A 20,990-nucleotide genomic window follows, 5' to 3' on the forward strand; every position below is an offset into this window, starting at 1 on the left:
ACTTACATAGGCTGTACAGTACCCCCTTCCAGCTTCATAGTTTGGGTCTTATAGCAAGTGACAGATGCTTGCGTTGCTCAGTGCTTTCGGCTGACTTCTCTCATCTTGTCTGGCTGTGCCCCCGGGTCTCGGCATACAGGAGTGAGGTTTGCGCAATTATCTCCGAAATCACCTTGACACCTCTCCAACCTGACCCTGTGATTTGCCTCTTAGATTTCGTTAAATTTTGCCCGGATGCATCTCGTCGTTGCTGCTGGTCCTCGCGCAGCGTAGGGTCTCCATGTGCTGGGGTCGCAGGCCTGCACCTAGGGCGGCCCTCTGACTCGAGGATGCGTCCCGTGCCAAACCCTCCTCTCTGAGTTTTGGGACCTTCTGGCAGCTTTGTCTCGTCTACTGGACATATGGGGCCCACTTGTCACTTACCTCTCATGACATGACCCCCAGCATCCTGCGACTTCTCCCACGCTCCCTGCCGGCACTCTGCCCACGGCGGCCGCCGGTGGTAGTCCATGAGCTGTTTCCCTTTCATTCACTGCCCTTCACTCCCTCTGCCTCGCCCTCTACACATCTGCTATCACCTATCTAGTGGCTTTATGACAAATTTCCGTGGAATTGTCTCCAATGTGACACGAGTTTGCGACTATCTCTGCTGTGATGCAATGTATTGCTGTCCCTAATCCTCTGCCATTGTGGAACTATGTAACTATGTAACTATGCTGTGCATTCTTTTCCAATAAAGGTTTTTGAAAAATCAACAAAAACATAACTATTGACTGGAATAGCACAGTTGTAAATTGCATGGAGGTAGTGGGGAGTGGCTGGATCAGGCATGGATCGTCTTTTAAGTTTATTCACCATTCACACACTTCTATCCGACCAGACACTGCTGGCACAGGTAAGAGCGGAGAGGCGGGGCTGGGCCCGGGGAGGGGTAAGTCAACACACGACAGAATAGGTCAAATGAAATAAAGACATTAATAAAACCATACCTTTGCTTACCACATCGCTGAGTCAGCGATGCAGCGAGCGCAAGGTAAGTGGTATTATTTTATTTCTCAATTTTACCTATCCCATCGTCTGTCGACTTCCCCCCTGCACTGCCTCACCATTCTTACCGGTGCCAGCCGCGCCTGTATCTGACCTTTTTCCATCCTGGACATGGTCAGTAAAGGGCAACAGAAATTCCCATTCCAGGTTGGATAGAAGAGTCTCAAACGTGGATTGAGTGAAGGGGGGAATTGATTTCTCCACTGAGAAAGTTAATTTCCACGTGGAGAATAATATCTGCATTTACTCATTGTGCTGCATTTCAACATTCTGTGTTTGTACACTGCAATTTTGCATTGAAAATGTGACATGACTAACCGGGCGGTGCATGCAAACTGACAGCTCTCTAGGCATACCGCTGCTGAGCTTTATGAATAAGCAAAAAGTCATCAATCTGAGCCTTTGAAGAATAGTACTTCTACAAGTGCACATTTGTGCTTCCCTTGAACTAGAATTGGGCCATTTGTGTATATTGTGATCTTTCGGAGCAGGTGCTACGTTCCATTGAATACATATTAGCCACGTTCAGTGTTGTCAATGTTAGAATCAGTGAGAAAACTATAAAGTGACCTTCTAGGGATACATACCAATGGCGTTTTCATATTTTTGAATATTGGACTAATCTTCAAGGGACGATTACACTTTCGAAATGTTCAATCGAAATGTGTTTTTGGTTGTGAAACATGATTCTTTTTACCCAATGCATAATATTTTTGCATTTGATGCCAATGTTAACATTATTTTCCTAAATATTGCCTCATCATAAATGTTGGATATATGGCTATAATATTATGTGTGATATGCATGACAGTAGTTTTTGCTTTGGCCCGAATTTTCTAGGTCGCCTATTTTTGATTTGTATTAGCAAAAGTTGAAAACAGAGGCTTCCAATTATGTCTTCTGGCTGGCATGACTTATGATCCCATTTTTGATAAGGGAACCTAAAAGTCATGAAAAAGTGTTGTAAGTGAGCTCAATATATGGTTAAAACACATTTCTATTTTTTTGCATCAAAGACAAACGTTATGTGTAAAATTGCAACATCCTAACATGTAATTGTTAAGTGTTTTCTTTCTTCTTTCTTTTTTCAAGGCTGTTACACAATTAGCCCTTTTTGGAGACATGTCCACGCCGCCTGATGTGACCTCTCCACAAGTAAGTCACTGAGGAGTGGCAGTAGCATACTCTAAGTTTCATATACTCATACAGTTAAAAATGAGAACTAGACCGGACAATTAATGGCTAGCTGGGCACCATCATTCTCCTCTACACATTGACTGGTCATCTGTGTGTGCAGAATTGTAAACAAAGCCTAAAGCCTTAGAGTGACATTTAATTACTAAAACAGGAAAAGAAAAATGTGCATTAAGTTTGGTAGATCTGTAAATATTAGAATTGTCAAAGCTAGGCTTATGGGGCACGCCCACCAGTGATCATTTATTATAAAAGATTGTCGAAATACAGGTATTCCTGAAGGAAATGCAAACTATGCCAAAACAATATAGTCAATTGAATGATTGTATAAAGCTAGCTTCTTCCTTCCTCCCAACCATGCAAGATGGACATCCAGGGGGGTTCATCCTCCTGATGCAAGCCTGCAAGACATACTCACCTAAGTACCACTTCTCAACCACAACTTAATACAGCTAGTCCAACATATCTCGTGACCACAGCACCCAGCTATTATATTCAGTAAATGTATCAATGATCCATCAGCAAATCCTGTAGGGCCCGATTCACAGAACTAACTTAAGACAAAATCCTAAACTTACTACCATTTTGCTATTCACAGAAGGCACTTACTCATTTTGGTATTCACAGAAGGCACTTACTCATTTTGGTATTCACAGAAGTTAGTAGTCCTAACTTTAGGACTCCTAAATGTGTTCTGTGAATACCGAAAGTCTTAAAGTTAGGATTTTTCTCAATTTAGTAGTAGTAAATTTAGGACTCCTAACTTTAGGACTCCTAAATGCCTTCTGTGAATACCGAAAGTCTTAAAATTAGGATTTTTCTCAATTTAGTAGTAGTAAAGTTAGGACTCCTAACTTTCAGACTCCTAAATACCTTCTGTGAATACCGAAAGTCTTAAAATTTGGATTTTTCTGTACTTTACTACTACTAAACTGAGAAAAATCTTAATTTTAAGACTTTCGGTATTCACAGAAGGCATTTAAGAGTCCTAAAGTTAGGACTCCTAACTTCTGTGAATACCAAAATGAGTAAGTGCCTTCTGTGAATACCATAATGAGTAAGTGCCTTCTGTGAATAGCAAAACGGTAGTTAGTTTCGGATTTTGTCTTAAGTTAGTTCTGTGAATCGGGCCCGTAGAAAGGGCAGGGGGATTCCAGTTAGTTTGACTTACCAAACAATCTTGAAAAACGAACCACTTTCAGCATTTCTCCACAAAATAACAGTAATCCAAAATCCCACAGCGAATGACTTGTGTACATTAGAACAAGGGTGTCTTTGCAGATTGACACGTACACACAGTAAAAACCAGTACTTTTATGTAGCGGGTACCCTGACACAGATCAGTGAGCTGTACACATCTTCAGGAGCTTGGATCTTAACTCTGTCTATGCCTTTCACTCATCTGAATGCCAAAGAAAAGTAATGGAACAACCCTTTACTGCTCTTAAGCTATTCTACACTCCTCCAAAAATTGTACTAAAACAGAAAAAGTTGCAATAAACGATTGAAAAAGGGTTTGACAATCCCAAAACTGTGTGGTGCATGTTTTGCCATCCACCTAGACCTTAGTGCGTAGTCATCCTCGCCTGAATAACCTTAAAAAGAAAGAAAACGCACTTTATATCAATCAACAACAAAGAATAGTTACTAATGGCAAACATCATTTGCAACCTGGTAAAGGTCATTCACGACCATTCACCAAATATGAAAGTGTTCAGCAGTAAGAGATGGAACGTGAGTTCTAAAATCGTAGCTTTGTCTTTCACTGAAAGAGAACTTTCACTGAAGGCGGACTCCGCATGTTTGTGGTCTGTGCAGCAGGGAGGTGCATTTGTTGGCTGCACCCAACTGCAGCTGGATCCCAGTGTCTCTCCAAAACCCCCTATGCACCCTATCAAGTGCATCAGCCTTTATACCATTTTCTCTGAAGCATGTATTTACTATGACTCCTGAGAACCTCTTTGCCATTGCACCACCATTGGTAATATGGCACAGGTACACAGGCAAAGGTGTTCCCTCATTTGCACTTGGGCAGAGCCCGAATAAAATGGAGGGAATTCACCCTTCACCATGTGCATGTGTGCATCCAGGAAAAGGGTGTTATACAAAGGAGTCTGATAGTATCTGTTGCTGAGTTTAATAAAAAAAACAGAAGTGCACCATGACACTTTCAGTACTAAAATTTATATAGACGTTTTTACCAACTAAGACTATTGAGAAAACATAACCTGTGCGTGTCACCTACTCAGAACACCTGAATGCCTTGATTATGGAAATGTCTTGTGGTTGAGTCTCCAAGCAGACCGGTATGTAATTTGCAGATGATTTAAAATGCAGCAGTCTGTAGTCTTAACCCCTTCCATGCTGATGACGGTTGGGAGCCGTCATGGCACACAGTGCTCGTGTTCTGATGACGGCTCCCGGCTGTCATGACCGCACCCGCGATCGGAATGTGCCGCACAGGCGCAGAATCGCGGCCGCACCTAAGGGGTTAAAAAATACAAACGTTTTACAACTACACAATGCAAATGTAGTTGTCTGGCAATTTAAATGTGTAGTTTCTTTAATAGTCTCTACATTTCTTATCAGAGCTTTCACCAAGTTGGTCCTTCTTCTCTCATGAACCTGCCATATCATTCTCTATGGAGTCTGCACTGAGAAATGAGCCTTATTTTTTATCAGTACCAAGATTTAGGGAATATTCTTTCTTCTGGTCTTACTGTAATATTTTTCACTGAATTTTGCCCAACCAGCAGGTTGGCCACCAAGATTAATCTTTTAATAAAGGTCTTCTTATGTTATTGCCTATTAGGTAGTTTCCCACTGACCCTGTCTTATCACCATGCGGACTTTGGGCAACACCATGTTTTACTGATAATACACTCAAACTCAGTATTAAAAAAACCTCTAGCACTCTGAAAGAGGAATCCTATCCTATTGAAAATATACTGCCAATGAGGAATACTTTCATACTAATTTGAAAGCCTGAAAATAAATGCTCTTAACAGTTCAACTTCCACTGGCCAAATTTGCATTTAGAAATACCTTTCCCAACAATCAACAATTCCATAATTCAGAAAGAAAGAATACATTATTGAAGAACATTGTCTACACACAATATTAGTCAGCACACATTGTATGTCATCCAAATTAAATATTATGATGAGTCTCTGCAATCTTCATCCCTTGTCCAAAAGGGTTTCCATAAAGGTGAATCTGGCCCACCTTTGTTAGCATGGTATAAGCTTACCCTTAAGGGTGGTAAGAATGGAGTATATGAACTAAGAACACAACAACCACCTATACAGTTAAATGAATAGAAAATAAAATCAAGCATATTGGCAAACACTAAGCTCTGTCTAAAAGAGATGTGTTCATAGGTGAAGACACATGTAAGTGAGCACCTATTTCTATCCTATGTAGACATGTTTAACTGAGACATGATCCGAAATTAACCTAGCAGTGAAGGACAGGCATGATAGCTTCAGTTTTTCATACTTCTTGTCCATCCATATTTCATAATGCTGCCCTACTTTGAGCTAAAACCAAATGTGCCAATTTGACTGACCTTTTATATGTTATGAGATTTAAGATCTTCACAGAAAAGGCATATTAAGATGTAGGTTACATAAAATGAGATAAGGCCTAATTTACAATTGGTGTTTGCGGTCACATAACCTGCAGTGAGTAAAATTGCAGACTTTGGGGTCACAAAAACCATCTGCAATGTGCACGTTGCAATTTGTAGTGATTGCCAAAGAAATGGGGGGAGTAAAGGGAGGGCCTTTTCCTTGCAGTTCTCTAAAGTATGCTTCAGTGCTTTGTGATTACAAACCATATGCTACAAAACAGTAGCTTAAAGGGACCTTTCGCGCAGTGGAAGCTCTCATGGCGGAAAGTGGAGACTTTGCGAATAGCACATGCCAGTATCTAGGGTAGCTGACAGCATTCCAGGAAACTGATGCATGCACCACCAAATGTCTATTATCATATTTTCAAACTTTTGTGAACGTTAATAATTCTATACCCTTGAGGGTTTGAGGCTGCCATGTTGGCATTCTAGGAACCCAACTGCAAAGATTGGGATCTGTTGTCCCTCGCAGGCCTCCATCCCTGCATTTGCATGCATTTCTTAGGATTCGAAAATGAAATCCTGCCTTATTAATATGAGTGCAATAGAGATTCTACTACACCTACCGAATTTTGTTTGTTGCTGTGACAGATTCGTACATCTGTTGTAGCATACCAATTTCTTGGATCACCTCGTAGATGCTGAGCGAACATTGCATGTGCAATACAATCAGGGATTTACTTTGCAATTTCATCAAGGCATTCGATCCAGTCTGCTGAGTGGATTCACAATGATAATGTGGTTTAGAATCCAATATAGACTGTAGGTCATTGCCTGAAACACTGTTGTAATCAAATCCTGCAGTCTCAGTTTTTATACCTATGCATTCTCTTTTTTTTAGACTCCAGCAACTCCAGGTGAGGCCTTTGTTCCATGTTCATCACAACTGCACCCTGCTACTGCTGGCATGTTTGGATCTTTAACTTTCAATCGTGCTGCCCTACCCCCAGGTAAAATAAAATGTGCCCATTTTAATAATGGATGGCCAATAGCTTCTCATGTGGGAAATATAGGTAATTCCCTTTAATCAATGGAATCAGGATAATTCTAAATTTGGAAATTTGGAGAATCAGGACTTTTATGATTTAATTAATTGCTAGCATTGTACCCCCACTAAGATGTTTCTTTGTTTACCTGAGAACGCTCTGATATGTTGCTGTGTGTCACAGTTATATTTTATTGTTAAACATCCATACCACACGGTTGATTTATATGCACAGTTATGTACACATATATGGATTCATTTAAGGAACTTTCCATCTTCCTAAGCTATACGGTATGAGGGAGGAAGCCTATTTTGTGTGGATTTTAATTTGAGGGTGAGCTGCCACTGATAAATAGTACAGTGAAGGTAACCGTGTGTGTGACCAGACAGCAGGCAATGATCAGTGCTTGTAGGATCTACGAATAAATCACGTGTCCCCAAAGGCCAATGATTATTGTGCATTTTATTTTACTTTCTAAAATCATACTTTATTTAGTCATCATCTTTAGTGTATGCCAAATGCATATACGTGAAAATGTATCGACAAGTTATGGTATACAAATTGTAGCACTTTCTAGTGGAAAATTCATACTACACAATTGTGGAAAGTTACTTTATTCAGAAAAGGCCACAACTGTAGTTTGTAACTATATTGGACATTTGCCCCAAGGATGTGCAATGGTGCTATTTCTGCTTTTGACGATTAAAGTAAAGCATTCACAGTTCTGCACTATTTTCACTATTTTGCAAATGATTTTAACCTATTCCTTTATGCATTAGTGTGGGTGAGAGAAAGGTTGATAGGCATTAGAAATTTGGCATGCATCCAGATTAGTGGTCCTGGGGAAATTAATGCAGTCGTCCTCCAGACTTCCCGGTTTTCCACATTCCATACATTTATTTGATTTTCACTTTTCTGCAGACTGGCTTTAAGATCAGATTTCTATTAATTGTTATACAAAGGTGGTCTAAAGAATACTATAAGATTCTCAATATAGTTCATTTCCTCATGACACAGAGTAAAGCAAGTCTAATTCATGATCACAGGTGCATAATATTTTTGAGAGATTGAAGAAGAAACAGAGGGAACCCTGGTCAGTATAGTAAGGTATACTGACTTCAAAAGAGAACCCTATTGGGCGGAAAGTTTTTGTTGTAGGATGGCTGGGTGGAGGGATAGAACAGTTCGTCAACATGTGAACAGTGTTGCTTCCTGTCAGTGTGCGTCTAGGATTGTCTGAAGTTCCAAGTGTGTGTTAGAGAAGAGGTCCATGGATATGTACTCCAAGAAAAAGGGGGTTTATAATTGAGATTTAGAGCGTTTATATTCGTGAGCTTATGCGTGGAACCATTCCACGAATCTGTGCTGTGGCTTTGCATTGTGTAGCCAAAATAGTATATCATGTCTCATTCATAAAGGAGAGGAGCCCAAATCTTATTCTAGGTATCCATCCTATCTTGAACTCTATATATATCAACCTCTCCGAAGTGGCTTTTCTGTAAAGTTTCATAACCCATTCTCAGGGGGAAGGTGTAGCTGAAGACCTCCAGTGGGGGGCAATGCAGACACTGGCAACCACCAAGGTTGCTGAGATCCAGCACCTTCGAAGGGAGGACAATCCCACATGTCAAAGGTATCATAGAACAATTCCTGTTGCATTAAAGGTTGGGAAGGAAGCAGGCTGGTTGAGCAAAGGATATCCAGTCCACTGCAGAGAATGTCAAGGCAAAACAGTAGCATATGTCCTAGGTCTTCCCATACCCAATTCACTATCCAGATCAAAGAATCTCATCCCATACTTGCTCTACACAGTCCAACCAGAGTCCAAAACAAGCTGTATAGGATAATACAGTAAGTGAATGTAAGCTCTGACTCCCTCAGTCCCAAATCTTATGATGACCGCATCAAAAAGAACCAGTCTGATTCTCTAAAAGCTTAGGATGCTACTGGTTGCCACTTCTCTTGTACTCCAGAAGTGGTTTAGTTTGAAACCATCTCTGAGACTAATGTATTGTACAGTACCGACCCTACACCTTTTTCTCTTCTTCATGTTTCAAGGAACTTCTGTGTAGGAAATGCGGGCAATGTTAGGTGTGGTGTTCCCAGTTGTGCCTTTCAGACAGTGTGTTGGTTGATGGAATTTCCAGTATTGGTCTACCGCTAAACCATATACCCTGCATAAATAATTAAATAGATGGATATTGCCATCCGTTAACTCAATTATTTGGCAGTAGAAAATACATATATACCCCTCTGCGACTATTGGCTCACCATCGGACTCTACCTTCTCTACTCATCTGCTACAGCATGAACCAAGAAGCTAGTTCCTGTTCATTTCTTTAGTTGAAACTGTTAAAAAGACCACTCGACCTACAACAAAACAATTTATTTCAACAAAAGATCTTGTCCCATGGATAGCATTTCTTTTGATGAGGTTCACCCGAGCGCACTGACGGCAAAGGACCGAATGGAGTAGATTTAGCATTCTCCGAGACACAGTTATGTCAATATGACATGTTCAGCCTCTGTGTCCCCATTCACCTTTCCAGATTCCATGGAGCCTAAGGATGAATACAGCCTCTTCTGCATGACAGGTTCGGCAAAGACTCACAGGGAAACAGCCAAGCTCCATCCCATCTCCATACTTTTTAATCTTACCACAGAAGTTCATGAAGCTATAAAATGTTCATGCAGCATCTCTCCCAGCAGCGAGGTGGAACACATTCAAAGGGAGGAAAGTGGCCAGTAATATTCAGAGAAGCTTTAGAATGAAAAAGTGTATTTCAGATATGGTGGTGCAAAAAAAGAATTATTTCAACTTCAGACCACCCTGAATGTATTTGACTGATGGGTACACTCATCAACTACTCCTACAAACATCCCAGCAAAATTAAAAAGAACATTGCACATAGCCAAGAATGAAAATCAGGGGGCGCAGATGCTGAAAGTTTATGAAAATATGAACGGAGCACAGCCAGTCTAAAGAGACACAACATTGTGAGAACACCACAGCAGCCTTAAAAAACTATGGTCCAAAGTATTAATGCAGGTGTAATATATCACTCTGAACTTTAAACTGTTATTAATACAGTGAAACAGAAATCCAATTTGAATGACTCTCATATACATGACAATCAATCAATCAATCAGTATTTGTTAAGCAGGACTACTCTCAAAGCGCTGGGGGGCTTCAGGTCTTTCTGTACGCTGAGGTTCTATTGAAGAGCTAGGTCTTGAAATCCATCTTGAACTGGGTTAACGACGGGGATAACAAGAGGTGGAGAGGCAGGTTGTTCCAGGTCTTGGTGGTGGAGTAGGAGAAGGATCTTACTCCGGTCCTGGTCTTGCGGATCTGAGGAACCGCTGCGAGGGTCAGTTCGGTAGAATGGGAGGCAGTGTTTCAGGGCTGCTGATCCAGCATTGTAGAGGGCTTTGTAGGCATGTGTGAGTATCTTGAACATGACTCTTTTGTTGACTGGCAGCCAGAGGAGTTCTTGTGGGTGTTCGGAGATGTGGCTGTGGCGGTGGATGTTGAGGACTAGTCTAGCTGTGGCATTTTGAACATTCTGTAGTTTCCTGAGGAGTTTCTGGGTGATGCCTGCAGAGAGTGCATTGCAGTAGTTGAGTCTTCTGCTGATGATTGTGTGAGTGACTTTCCTCCTGGCCTCAGTGGGGATCCATCTGCAGGTTTTTCAGAGGAGGCACAGACAGCCGTGGACGGTAGTGGGAGTACCTGCAGGGCGGTGACATGGGGAGAGGGAGGGGCAGGGTGTGGGGTAGTAATGTATGGATTACGGACCTTAACAGGTAAGTAAACATATAAATAAATAAAACGAATTTTGTTGCCTGCACTGCATCACCAAATGCGATGCAGTGAGCGCAACGGAATTCATTTTATTTATTTATATGTTTACTTATCTGTTAAGGTCCGTAATCCATACATTACTACCCCCCACCCTGGCCCTCCCCCTCCCCATGTCACCGCCCGGCAAGTACTCCCACGATCAGCCGCGGCTGGGCACAGAGTGTGGAAGCATGATGAGGAGACAGCTTTGCTCTAGCAGTTCATCGTGAGAGCGGAGTTCACTGTCATGCAGGAGTAATACGGCGGGCCACAAGTAGTCCTCCCTGGTGGAGGTGTTGTGCCCCAGGATGAGGACCTTGGTCTTATCCGAGTTGCGCTTGAGGCAGCTGTCTCTCATCAAGGTAGCAACAGCCTTCTTCCCATTATGGAAGTTGTTTCTGGCGATTGTAGGTTTGTTGATAAGGGAGAGGATCAGCTAGGTTTTGTTGGCATAGGAGAAGATGTTGAGTCTGTGTTTCCTGACTATGGCTGCGAGGGGGCCATGTAGACATTGAAGCGGGAGGGGCTCAGGGAGGAACCTTGGGGGACTCTGCAGCTGATCTTTGTGGGTTCTGAGAGGAACGGTGGAAGTCTGACTCACTTTATTCTACCGGTGAGGAAGAAGTGAATCCAGTCCAGGGCTTTGTTGTGGATGCCGCGTAGTGGAGTCTCGTGCTTAGGGTGCGGTGGGAGACGGTATTGAAGGCAGCTGAGAAGTCCAGAAGGATAAGGGCTTCTGTTTCTTCCCGGTCGAAGAGTGAGCCGATGTTGTCGGTGGCATCGAGGAGGGTGGTCTCAGTGCTGTGGCACCTACGGAAGCCAGATTATGAGGAGTCCAGGATGTGGTTGACTTCAATGAACTCGGATATTTGGGCTTTGATGGCCTTCTCAATTACCTTGGCTGCGAAAGGGAGCAGGGAGATGGGTCAGGAATTCTTGAGGTCTGTTGGGTAAGCAGACTGTGTTTTCAGCAGGGGGTTGATCTCACCATGTTTCCAGTCGTGGAATGTGGCTGTGTTGATGGAGCAGTTGATGGCGCGCCTTAATACGGGAGCGATGGAGGTGCGACTCTGTGGAAGATGTGTATGGGCAGGGGTCTGAGGGTACTCTGGAGTGACTGCTCTTAATGGCCTTGAGAATGTTGTCCATGGTGAGTGGGGTCCAGTTGAAAAGGATCTGTTGGGGGCATTGTCATCTCGTTTGGTGGTTTTAGGAGTTGCGGGCTTCTCTTGGCTGTCAAAGCTGTCATAGAGCTGCTTGATCTTGTGGTGGAAGTAGGCACCAAGTTTGTTGCAGAGGTCTTGGAAGGGTGAGACTTCTGTGGTCTCGCTGTTGGTTTGGTGAACTCCTTGACAATGGCGAAGATTTCTTTTCTGTTGTGTGCATTGGCGTTCATCCTGTCAGGTCCGATCAGGTGTACAGTCTATTAAAGAGCTCTAATATATCTTTCGAAACCAAGCCATTACAATATAAGAAATTTGTGAAAGAAAACGTTTGACTAGAATGGTAATGTCTGGTATTAGATTATGTTATCTAAAGTGATATTGCAAAGCAATACAAACAAATGATGAAATCATCAGCTAGCACCAGATGCCGGACAGATAGTAGCACTAATTTTTTTTAGACCTTAGTGCGGCGTTCAACACCATCTCCCACTCTCTCTCAATCCACACACTGAAGTCTTTTGGCATATGTGGGTCAGCTCTTGAATGGACTAGTTCCTTCCTTCGCAACCGCACTTTTCAAAATTCATCTGCTATCGCCTGTTCCAAGGTTTACACATCCCCATATGGAGTTCCCCAGGGTTGGATCCTGAGCCCACTGCTTTTTAATCTGTACATCAGACCGCTGGCAGACATTGCGGAACAAACCTGTCTAACACTTTTCACCTATGCTGACGATTCACAGATCATTTTTTCCCTCTCCAACTCTGACCCTTCTGCTCCCTCTCTTCTCCAACAAGGTCTTAGCAAAATTTCTACCTGGATGAGTCACAATCTCCTCAAATTAAATGGTGAAAAAACCGAAATACTAATTCTAGGAAAAAATAAAGACCTTTGGAGTCCAATGCATTGGCCAGCGGAGAAGGGTCATTTCTGAAAGCCCTCCAGCTATGTCAGAAATCTGGGCATCATAATTGATGATGCACTGACCATGCAACAGCAAACAGTTAAAACCACAGCACTTTGCTTTACCATCTTAAAATGGCTTAGGAAAATTATTTGGATGCTACCCGCCGCTACCCAAAGAACTGTGGTCCACGCCCTCATCACCTCATGACTCGACTACGAGAACGTACTGTACCTGGGATCTACTAGGGCAGTTACCTGTAGACTGCAGTTGGTGCAGGACTCTGCGGCTAGGCTCACCTGCAGGATACCCAAAACCTCCTCTACATCGGAACATCTGCGTGGTTTACCTTGGCTCAGGGTGGAGAACCGTATCAAATTCAAAGCCCTAAGCTATATGTTCAAAATCAAAACTGGCACTGCACCTCAATATCTTCAGTCACTTGTTCACCCCTATGTTCCCACCCGCCATCTGCGGTCCTCATCTAAGTGCAAACTGGCCAGGATGGGGGAAGATCTTTTTCCTATCTAGGTCCGTCCCTTTGGAATACTCTCCCCCTGGCCTTACGTAAGGAATCTGTCTACACTACCTTTCGTCAAGCTTTAAAGACTTGGTTATTTAACTAATAATTTCAGCTGCATGCCCTGCTTTTCTGCTCAGCACAAAGTCTGTTTTGGCGCCGGGAAACCCTTTTTGGGTAGCTGTTGCGCCCTACAAATTCAAATAATAAAATAATAATAATAAAATGCAGATACTCCCATTTTACTCTGTGTTAACACAATCTATGAATTATCAGGCATTCCTGAACCATGTTATATAATTACCATGTTTTTAACTGTGACCTAGAAGAAATAGCCTTAATGAATTCCATTATTTGCAATATTCTTTGGTGGATAAGTGTGCAACACCAGGAAATCAGCCTTCTTTATTGCTGTTGCTTGTGAGACTCAAGTGTTTTTATTTTAAGATTGAACATAGCTGGCTAGCAATAGAAATCTATACAAACAGTGCTAAGAGGGAGACTGATTATTCTAAGATATTGTGCAAAGTAAACAGTATTAATCTTCATAGGGTCAGACTGGTAAACCAAAAGCGACACTGGCAAAAAAAAACTCAAACCAGCCACACTCCCTTTGTCTTCTTGCACTGTGATTCTCTTTCCAATGATCCAGCCATACTCTCCTTCATGGCTCTCTTACTTTTGCCTCTCTGATCGCTTTCTCTCTACCCTCCCCTTCTTTCTCTCTCTCTTCCAACTTTCCCATTCCTGTTATCTTAGGGAGCTTAGGAAAGACAAAGTGGCATACAAAACTGCACACAGAGGCTCTGCAATGGCTGACCAGAGCCATGTTTAAAGGGCTATTGAGTGGGTGCAGGCCTTCTAGTGTTATTCAATTTACCGGCCCTGGACACATAAAGTGCAGTCTACTAGGAACTTACAAGTAAATTACATATGCCAATTGTGGAAAAGCCAATGTTACCAAGATTAGAGTACAGAGCAGATGCACTTTACCACTGGATTGGATGAGCTGTGGATGAGGTGCCATGTTTATGGGATTTACTAGTCAGTGGGTAGGGTGACTCCTGCCCATTCCCTAACCAATGAGAACAAATTTGCCATTAGCAAATTTTCCCACTTTTGCAGGAAATCCCATTTAACTTACTGCAAACTATCCCACTGTGCACTATTCTAAGTAGAATAAAAGATGGCACAAACTTTTGCCTTGGTTGTGGTTGGTGTGACATCCAGTGATGTGTTTAGGGAAATGACTTAAAAGATTTTGGGACTTCGGAACTTCAAGGCAACAGGGGCCGATTTCGAGAGGACTTCATAGGTTACAGCTCTAAACTTCTCAACTCTTGAATTGTGCATACCATAAAAAAGGCGTACGTCCAAAGGCAGAAATTTTGACCGGGCGAAGGTGTGCAGGACCTAATCTAAAGGCTTTCCAACTTTGAGAAGAGTTCATTGGATACAGCCTGCAACCTGAACCTGCTAAAGGATTTCAACTTCCATTTAATAGACCAAGTCAGAAGTTAAAATCGCTGTCTGTGATGACCAGCTGGGTGTATCCTACCTGCACACCATTGCAGTCAGCCTAAAATTGCACCTTTGTCCCAGTCAAATGAGAAAAATGACTTCTGGTTTTACTCTTTACATTTTCCTTGAGATTTTTACCTAAGCCTTTCTGTAAATTATATCTCTAGTACCCCTTATTGGTTTTATGTCATTTTGGTGACAGGTTTCGTATAATATTGGGGCATATTATCAAGGGGGTTATCTCCGCTTTTTTGGCTTTAAAAGCCAAGAAAGCAGAGATAAAATTATCTCCCTATTACCTAGCTGTCGCTAACACCAGTTAGCGACAGCTAGTAGGAGATAGCGACCATCTTGGGCCCCAGTTTGCATGTCAGTGATATTTATCACTAATGACATGCAAAGTGGGTGTGCCAAGATGTTAGCGACTGGAAACAGTCGCTAACATCGCTATCTCCTATTACCAACTTATGGAGATATTCGCGCTAAGCGTGAATATCTCCAAAAGCTAACACCTGCCCTGAGCAGTTCTTAGCCATGTTATCCAATGGGAGGTGGATAACATGGCTAAGAGCATTAGCTCGGTAATGCATGAATATCGCTGACTTTTCAGCGATATTCATGCATTGCGGCCGATTTTTAACGCATTTGCGATAAACCTTGGTAATACCAAGGTTTATTTGCGATAAAAATCGCCGCAGCTCAGCGGTAAATTTTTGTCTCTAACCAAGCAATAGCGATATTATCGCTATTGCTTGGTAATATGCCCCATAGTTTTTTATTTTTATGTAATTGGTTCTCTTTTTTTTATTGTGTTCTCTTTTGACTTTTTAACTGTTTTGTTGCTTCTAAATACCTTATAGATTATCCTACGGTAAGCCTGTCTGTTGTGTGGCATTGCTAATAGAGGTTTAAGCCCAGGTTTAAACTGTCTTTTATTCAGGCACATTTGTGGTGCTATTGTCTTATTACTTGTGGTAGACTCATATCCACCCCAATTAATAACCCATTTTCCTACAACTGGCTTGCCCTTGGACTACCTAACCAACCTGTGTCAAAAGAGGGAAGTTACTGTCAGATCACTCTTTACCTTGGAAAGAGTAATATCTATGGGAGCACACAAGGCTTTATGCAAAGTGACTGCTAAAATGTGTGAGTCCATAACACTAGTTCTGAATTCTTTCGCTCAAAGGATTAAGGGGCAGATTTATGATGACTGGCGCATCCCCAGGGATGCGCCAGTCATCCTGCGCCGCTGCTCCGCCACCCATGGTGCGCCGCATTTACAATGCGGCGCACCATGGGGAAAAAACGGCACAGATGCGTGACGCATCTGTGCCGAAAAGGTGGCGCAGTGCTGGAGCTGTGTCGCAAGCGCGACGCAGCTCCAGCAAGGCTCGGGGGTGCCCCATCTCCACAATGCTGCATCAAGACCTACGCCTGCTTCAAGCAGGCGCAGGCTTTTGACGCAGCATTGTCCTGAAAGTGACTGAGTGAAATCTTATAGATTTCACTCAGCCACTTTTGCGAGGCGCACCTGCCCCGGAACGCCCACCCTGCGCCGGAACGCCTCCTGATGGCGCAGGGCTTTACAACGTGACGCATCTCCTAGATGCGTCACGTTGTAAATAGGGCGCATTGTTTGCGTCGCCGTTGCGTCAAATAAAGTGACGCACCGGCGGCGCAAGGCCTTCATAAATCTACCCCCATGTATTTAATTGTGTGAATGACGAGAGACATAATTCAAAATCCTCTGCCTCCCTCACACCACAATGTTTTAATCAGGTGTTGTCCCTACTGGGACTGCAGAATATATCTTAAGCTTGCCTCCCTGGCAGCTGCCTCTAAAACGGCTGCTGAAAGGTAAGCAAAGCAGTAGCCCCTGATAGAGGGATGAAATGCTAATTATGGGACAATATTTTTTCAATGGGGGAGGTGAATGCAGATCCATCAGAAAATGCAAATGTATCCCTGAATTTGCATCGGCTATTCCATGGATGGAAGAAAGCCTATGTGTACCCATAACTACAAATTAAGGCCCACAATATGAGTTGCCTCTTAAATGGAATGGGACGGTTTGCAGCATTTTCCAGCCCTATCAGAGTTATGAGCTCTGCTGGAATATTGTGTATCTCTTTACTTTCACCCAGAGATTTTGACTGCTGATAATACCAAAATCTTTTTGTAAATGCACGGACAAAATTCACGAATTACCAGAGGATCGGACTCGGAATTACCAATTCCTTCGTAATTCCTCATTTCTTTCTCCCTCAGAGTCATATTTTTAATGGCTGCCTTTCCCCACCCCTGGTGTTATTGGTGCCTCCAGTAACTCCATGGACTGGGGAAAATCTGGCCCGTTGATCCCGCCCAGGAGCCTTTGGTGTGTAATTTATCAAATACTGACACCTGTGTTACAGTTTATTATGATTATGACACTGCATATAGAATAAGTACTGCTTCATTTTTTGTTTTTAAAATGTCTTTATATGGGTACATGGTATTGTGTAGTTTGTGGATGCTGCTGTGCTGAATATAGCAATAGGCAGGGTGTTACGAGCAGAATCTCTCATTAACTTCTGTGCCTGAGATTGCCGCTTCGGGAGCAGCTTGTTGATGTGAATGTTCTCATGAGAACACTTAAGTAGGGCTAGGTTCGTGACTAAACTCTTTATAATGGGAAAAACACGGTTTCCTCATCGAAAGGTCTTGGGAGGTGGAAGATAATTGGAAGAAGAGACAAAGAGAAATTTCGGCTTGCAGAAGAGATCACACATAAATAGAGAAAGGGTGTGGGCTCGTTTAGAACCAGGAAGGAGACACTCATCAAGGGATGGAAACGAGGACAAAATATAGTTTTTTTAATTTGAGATTCGCAATAAATACAATGTCCTACACCCGCAAATACAAAAACATGCTGTTCATGAAAAAAGTATATTCATAGTTTTCTCACACAATAATGTGATAATGTAAATATAAATGGGTTTTAATTAATACATGAGAACAATTTAACTTCAATAAACGTCCAATGAGTCCTCCAGGCTTAAGAAAGAAAAAACAGCTGCTTAAATATGTGCATCTTGGGCAAGCTCGGGTAAATGGTTATTTTATGTGAACGCAGACTCCATAAATTCTGACTGTTAGCTGTTGCTCAAAGGAGACTGGTTCTTATAGGCAAAATGAAAGGCGATTGCCAAATAAAGAAAATGACCCGATAGTATAACTTATATACAATTCTTGTGTAGGGAATCACAAAAGCGTAATTTATAATTTGTGTAATATGCATAATTTTGAAGAAAATTATGCAAGTTACTCTTGGAGAAAAAATAATTAAGAATAACACCCGTTCTTGACCCAACAGATCATAGCAAACTTTGGGTGTTATTTATCAAGGTTTACTTACCAGTTTACAAGTCTTCCAGCGCAGCACAAAACTATGCAATGCTGCACAATGCTGTGCCCATCTCTTAGTAAATACTCCCCAGACTCTGGTAAACTGAGCAGTAAAAAACTTCATAAAAGTTCCATAATTTAAAAGATCCATATTTGTTTCTGATTTCTATTCATTTTGGGATATTTTCAGTTTACACTTGAAACATGAAAATTAATAAATATCTGAGCAACACGGGAAACAAAGGACAATGGAAATGTCACCAGGGAACATCTAATCAGTCAAATAATTGGGTTTTATGACCCTTGGTGAAGAGCAAAGGGAAGGCAAAATAACAAAGTAGGTAGATCCGCTCAAAAATAATCCATAGTCAGTGGCGTAGAAAAGGGGTTGCGGTGGGTGTGGGCCGCCCCGGGTGTCATCCCTGAGGGGGGTGACAAAATGGCAAAAATATGTGTTTTAGACACATATATTTGTCATTTTGTTAAGCCGGGGGTGACAAATGTCATCGCTGAGGAAAGGGGACAAACTGGCAAAAATATGTGTTTTAAACACATATATTTGTCATTTTGTCAAGCGGGGATGACAAGAAATTTTCCACACCGGGTACCACCTGACCTTGCTACGTCACTGTCCCTAGTTGCAGGCAGAGACGTTTTAACCAGGTGGCTATCACCTAGTTACACAGCACTCCTAAAGTGTGGTACAGCCGCATCAGAACCTTCTCCTCATTTCTTGAAATCCACAAAATGCTGAAGACCTGACTTTTCAATAAAACAACCCACCAAAGGCAGGGCTAAGCACACACACCTGCTCTGTGCCAGGATGCCCCTGATGGTGATAGTGTGTTTTACAAATACACAAAGCATAACATAACAATTGATTTTGAACACTGTTTCACAAACTAAATAACAACATTTTTCAGCTTGTCACTTATATAGAGAAAGTAGACCATGACAGGGGATTTAGGGGCATATATACAAGGGGATAACACCACCAGAACGTCACTTAGCAACATTCTCGTGACGTTCTCCATATTTACAAAGCAGCGTTAAGCCCATTTATGTGGTTTAACACCGCCATATAAATAAGGCACCTTATACGCATCACTTAACTGAAAGGGGCGTGCAATAGGTGTTGCTGTGTGCGTTCCACCTCCACTCCTATTGCTTTTTGACACTCCCCCAGATTTAAAAGGAGGTGTAAATCGGAGGCAGCGCCAAAAATTAACACCATGCAATAGCAAGCCTTAGAAAGGCGCACGAGGAGTAATGCTTTCATTTCTCCTCGTTTTTGCTTTTTCTATGTGTGCTGCATTCATTATGATTGTTTATGTGCAGGTAGTGACACTTTAATTATGGCGATTTGCTACTTCCATGTGTGCTGCACAAATGCAGCACACATAGAAATAACAAATAGCCATTATGGAATGTTTATGTGCAGGAAGGAAAACCTTCCTGCACATAATCATTCCCTGCAGCACAGGCACCCTTGCACTAAGGTGCAAGGGTGCCTGCGTTGGCACTAGGCACTTGGCACTAGGCAGCTAAATGTAGCGCCAACACTAGGGAAAATGTAGGGGTACACCATATTGTAGTAAATGTGGCGCATCCCAGCATTTTGAAAATGTCGGGCGTGGCGCTGCCAAATTTGGCGCAGCTCCGCGCTCTGACATTTTCAAATAAATATGGCCCTTAGTGCCTATAGTGGTCATTTAGGTTTGGTGGAGCAGGCAGAACACCTTTAATCTGCAGTGCTGCCTCTCTGCTAAACATTTTATTTTATTTTATCTTCTCTACGTGGAGTTGATAGAGTGCTTGGTTCCTGATGGTGTAGCCTTCGCTGACTCTGCCGTTTGAAACATCTGACCTGGTGGCCCAGTCACCAGAGGACATAGTGACATTCACCCCAACCGAAATAGGGTGTGACAACTAAATTTCTCTTCCTAGGATTGGCAGGTAAATTGTCCAACGTCCCCCTACATACAGGGAGAAAACTCCTAGCTTGTCTAGGTCATTGGCTACATTGTTTTTCAAGAATAAACTCCTACTTTGGGAGTAAATTCATGAAAAACAAAAGATTTTTGTCAAGATGACACATCAAGCAGGGTGCTTATTCAGCAAACCTCCACTTATGCAATAGAGACATCATAGAAGATGGTCCACCAAAGGCATAGGGTTCCCTGCCTGCATTGCTTGGGTCCTGTACCTTAGGGAAAGTGGAGGCGTTGATGCCCGACATGCCTGGCGGGCTGACAAATCACATACTAAGCAGTAAATAAAACTCCATTTCTTGAAACTAATATTAGTATGTGATGCAGCTTGATTTCTTTTGTGGTACCTGTGAGACTGTAGGACTAGGCTACAGGTCTTCGCATAGTTAAAAAAATTGGAACCTTCCAAATTTAGTACAAGAACTACTTGTTTCTGGGTTCGTAAGGCCAAGTTTAAAGTATTAGAAAAGGACCAGCCAAGAAGCCCAGGAGTTGTTCTCCACAGACTATTCAGAAAACATGGTACAAATGTGAACCAAAAAAGACAACCTGCTCCAGTGTGTTCCAACTGCTACCATCAACGCGGCACTCCAATATGCTCTTTTCAACCAGCTCAAGACTTCACCTCACAGGGGGCGGTAATGACTGAATAGCAGCAAAATTAATTTGATTAACCTTCACCCTGGTAGTTTCTACCTATCGTAATTGTACCCTCTTCTCAGGTTTTAGTTCTGGAGATGATGTGTTCCCTGTATGTCTGGCCTCAGTTTCAATTCAGCCACTTTTTCTTGAGTCT

At 42.4% G+C, this 20,990-nt stretch overlaps 1 protein-coding gene across 7 annotated transcripts in view; it reads left to right on the forward strand.

The window, feature by feature from the left end:
* Window positions 1-20,990, forward strand: part of DAB1 (DAB adaptor protein 1) — a 964,054-nt gene that overhangs the window by 861,188 nt on the left and 81,876 nt on the right. For all 7 annotated transcript variants that reach the window (XM_078670000.1, XM_078670038.1, XM_078670055.1 and 4 more), the window contains 2 exons: window positions 2,140-2,202; window positions 6,714-6,822. In XM_078670000.1, coding sequence (XP_078526126.1) covers window positions 2,140-2,202; window positions 6,714-6,822 — 172 coding nt within the window. The remainder of the gene's footprint in view (window positions 1-2,139; window positions 2,203-6,713; window positions 6,823-20,990) is intronic.

Source organism: Lissotriton helveticus, chromosome 1_2, assembly GCF_964261635.1.
Source record: "Lissotriton helveticus chromosome 1_2, aLisHel1.1, whole genome shotgun sequence".
Taxonomy (NCBI): Eukaryota; Metazoa; Chordata; class Amphibia; order Caudata; family Salamandridae; genus Lissotriton; species Lissotriton helveticus.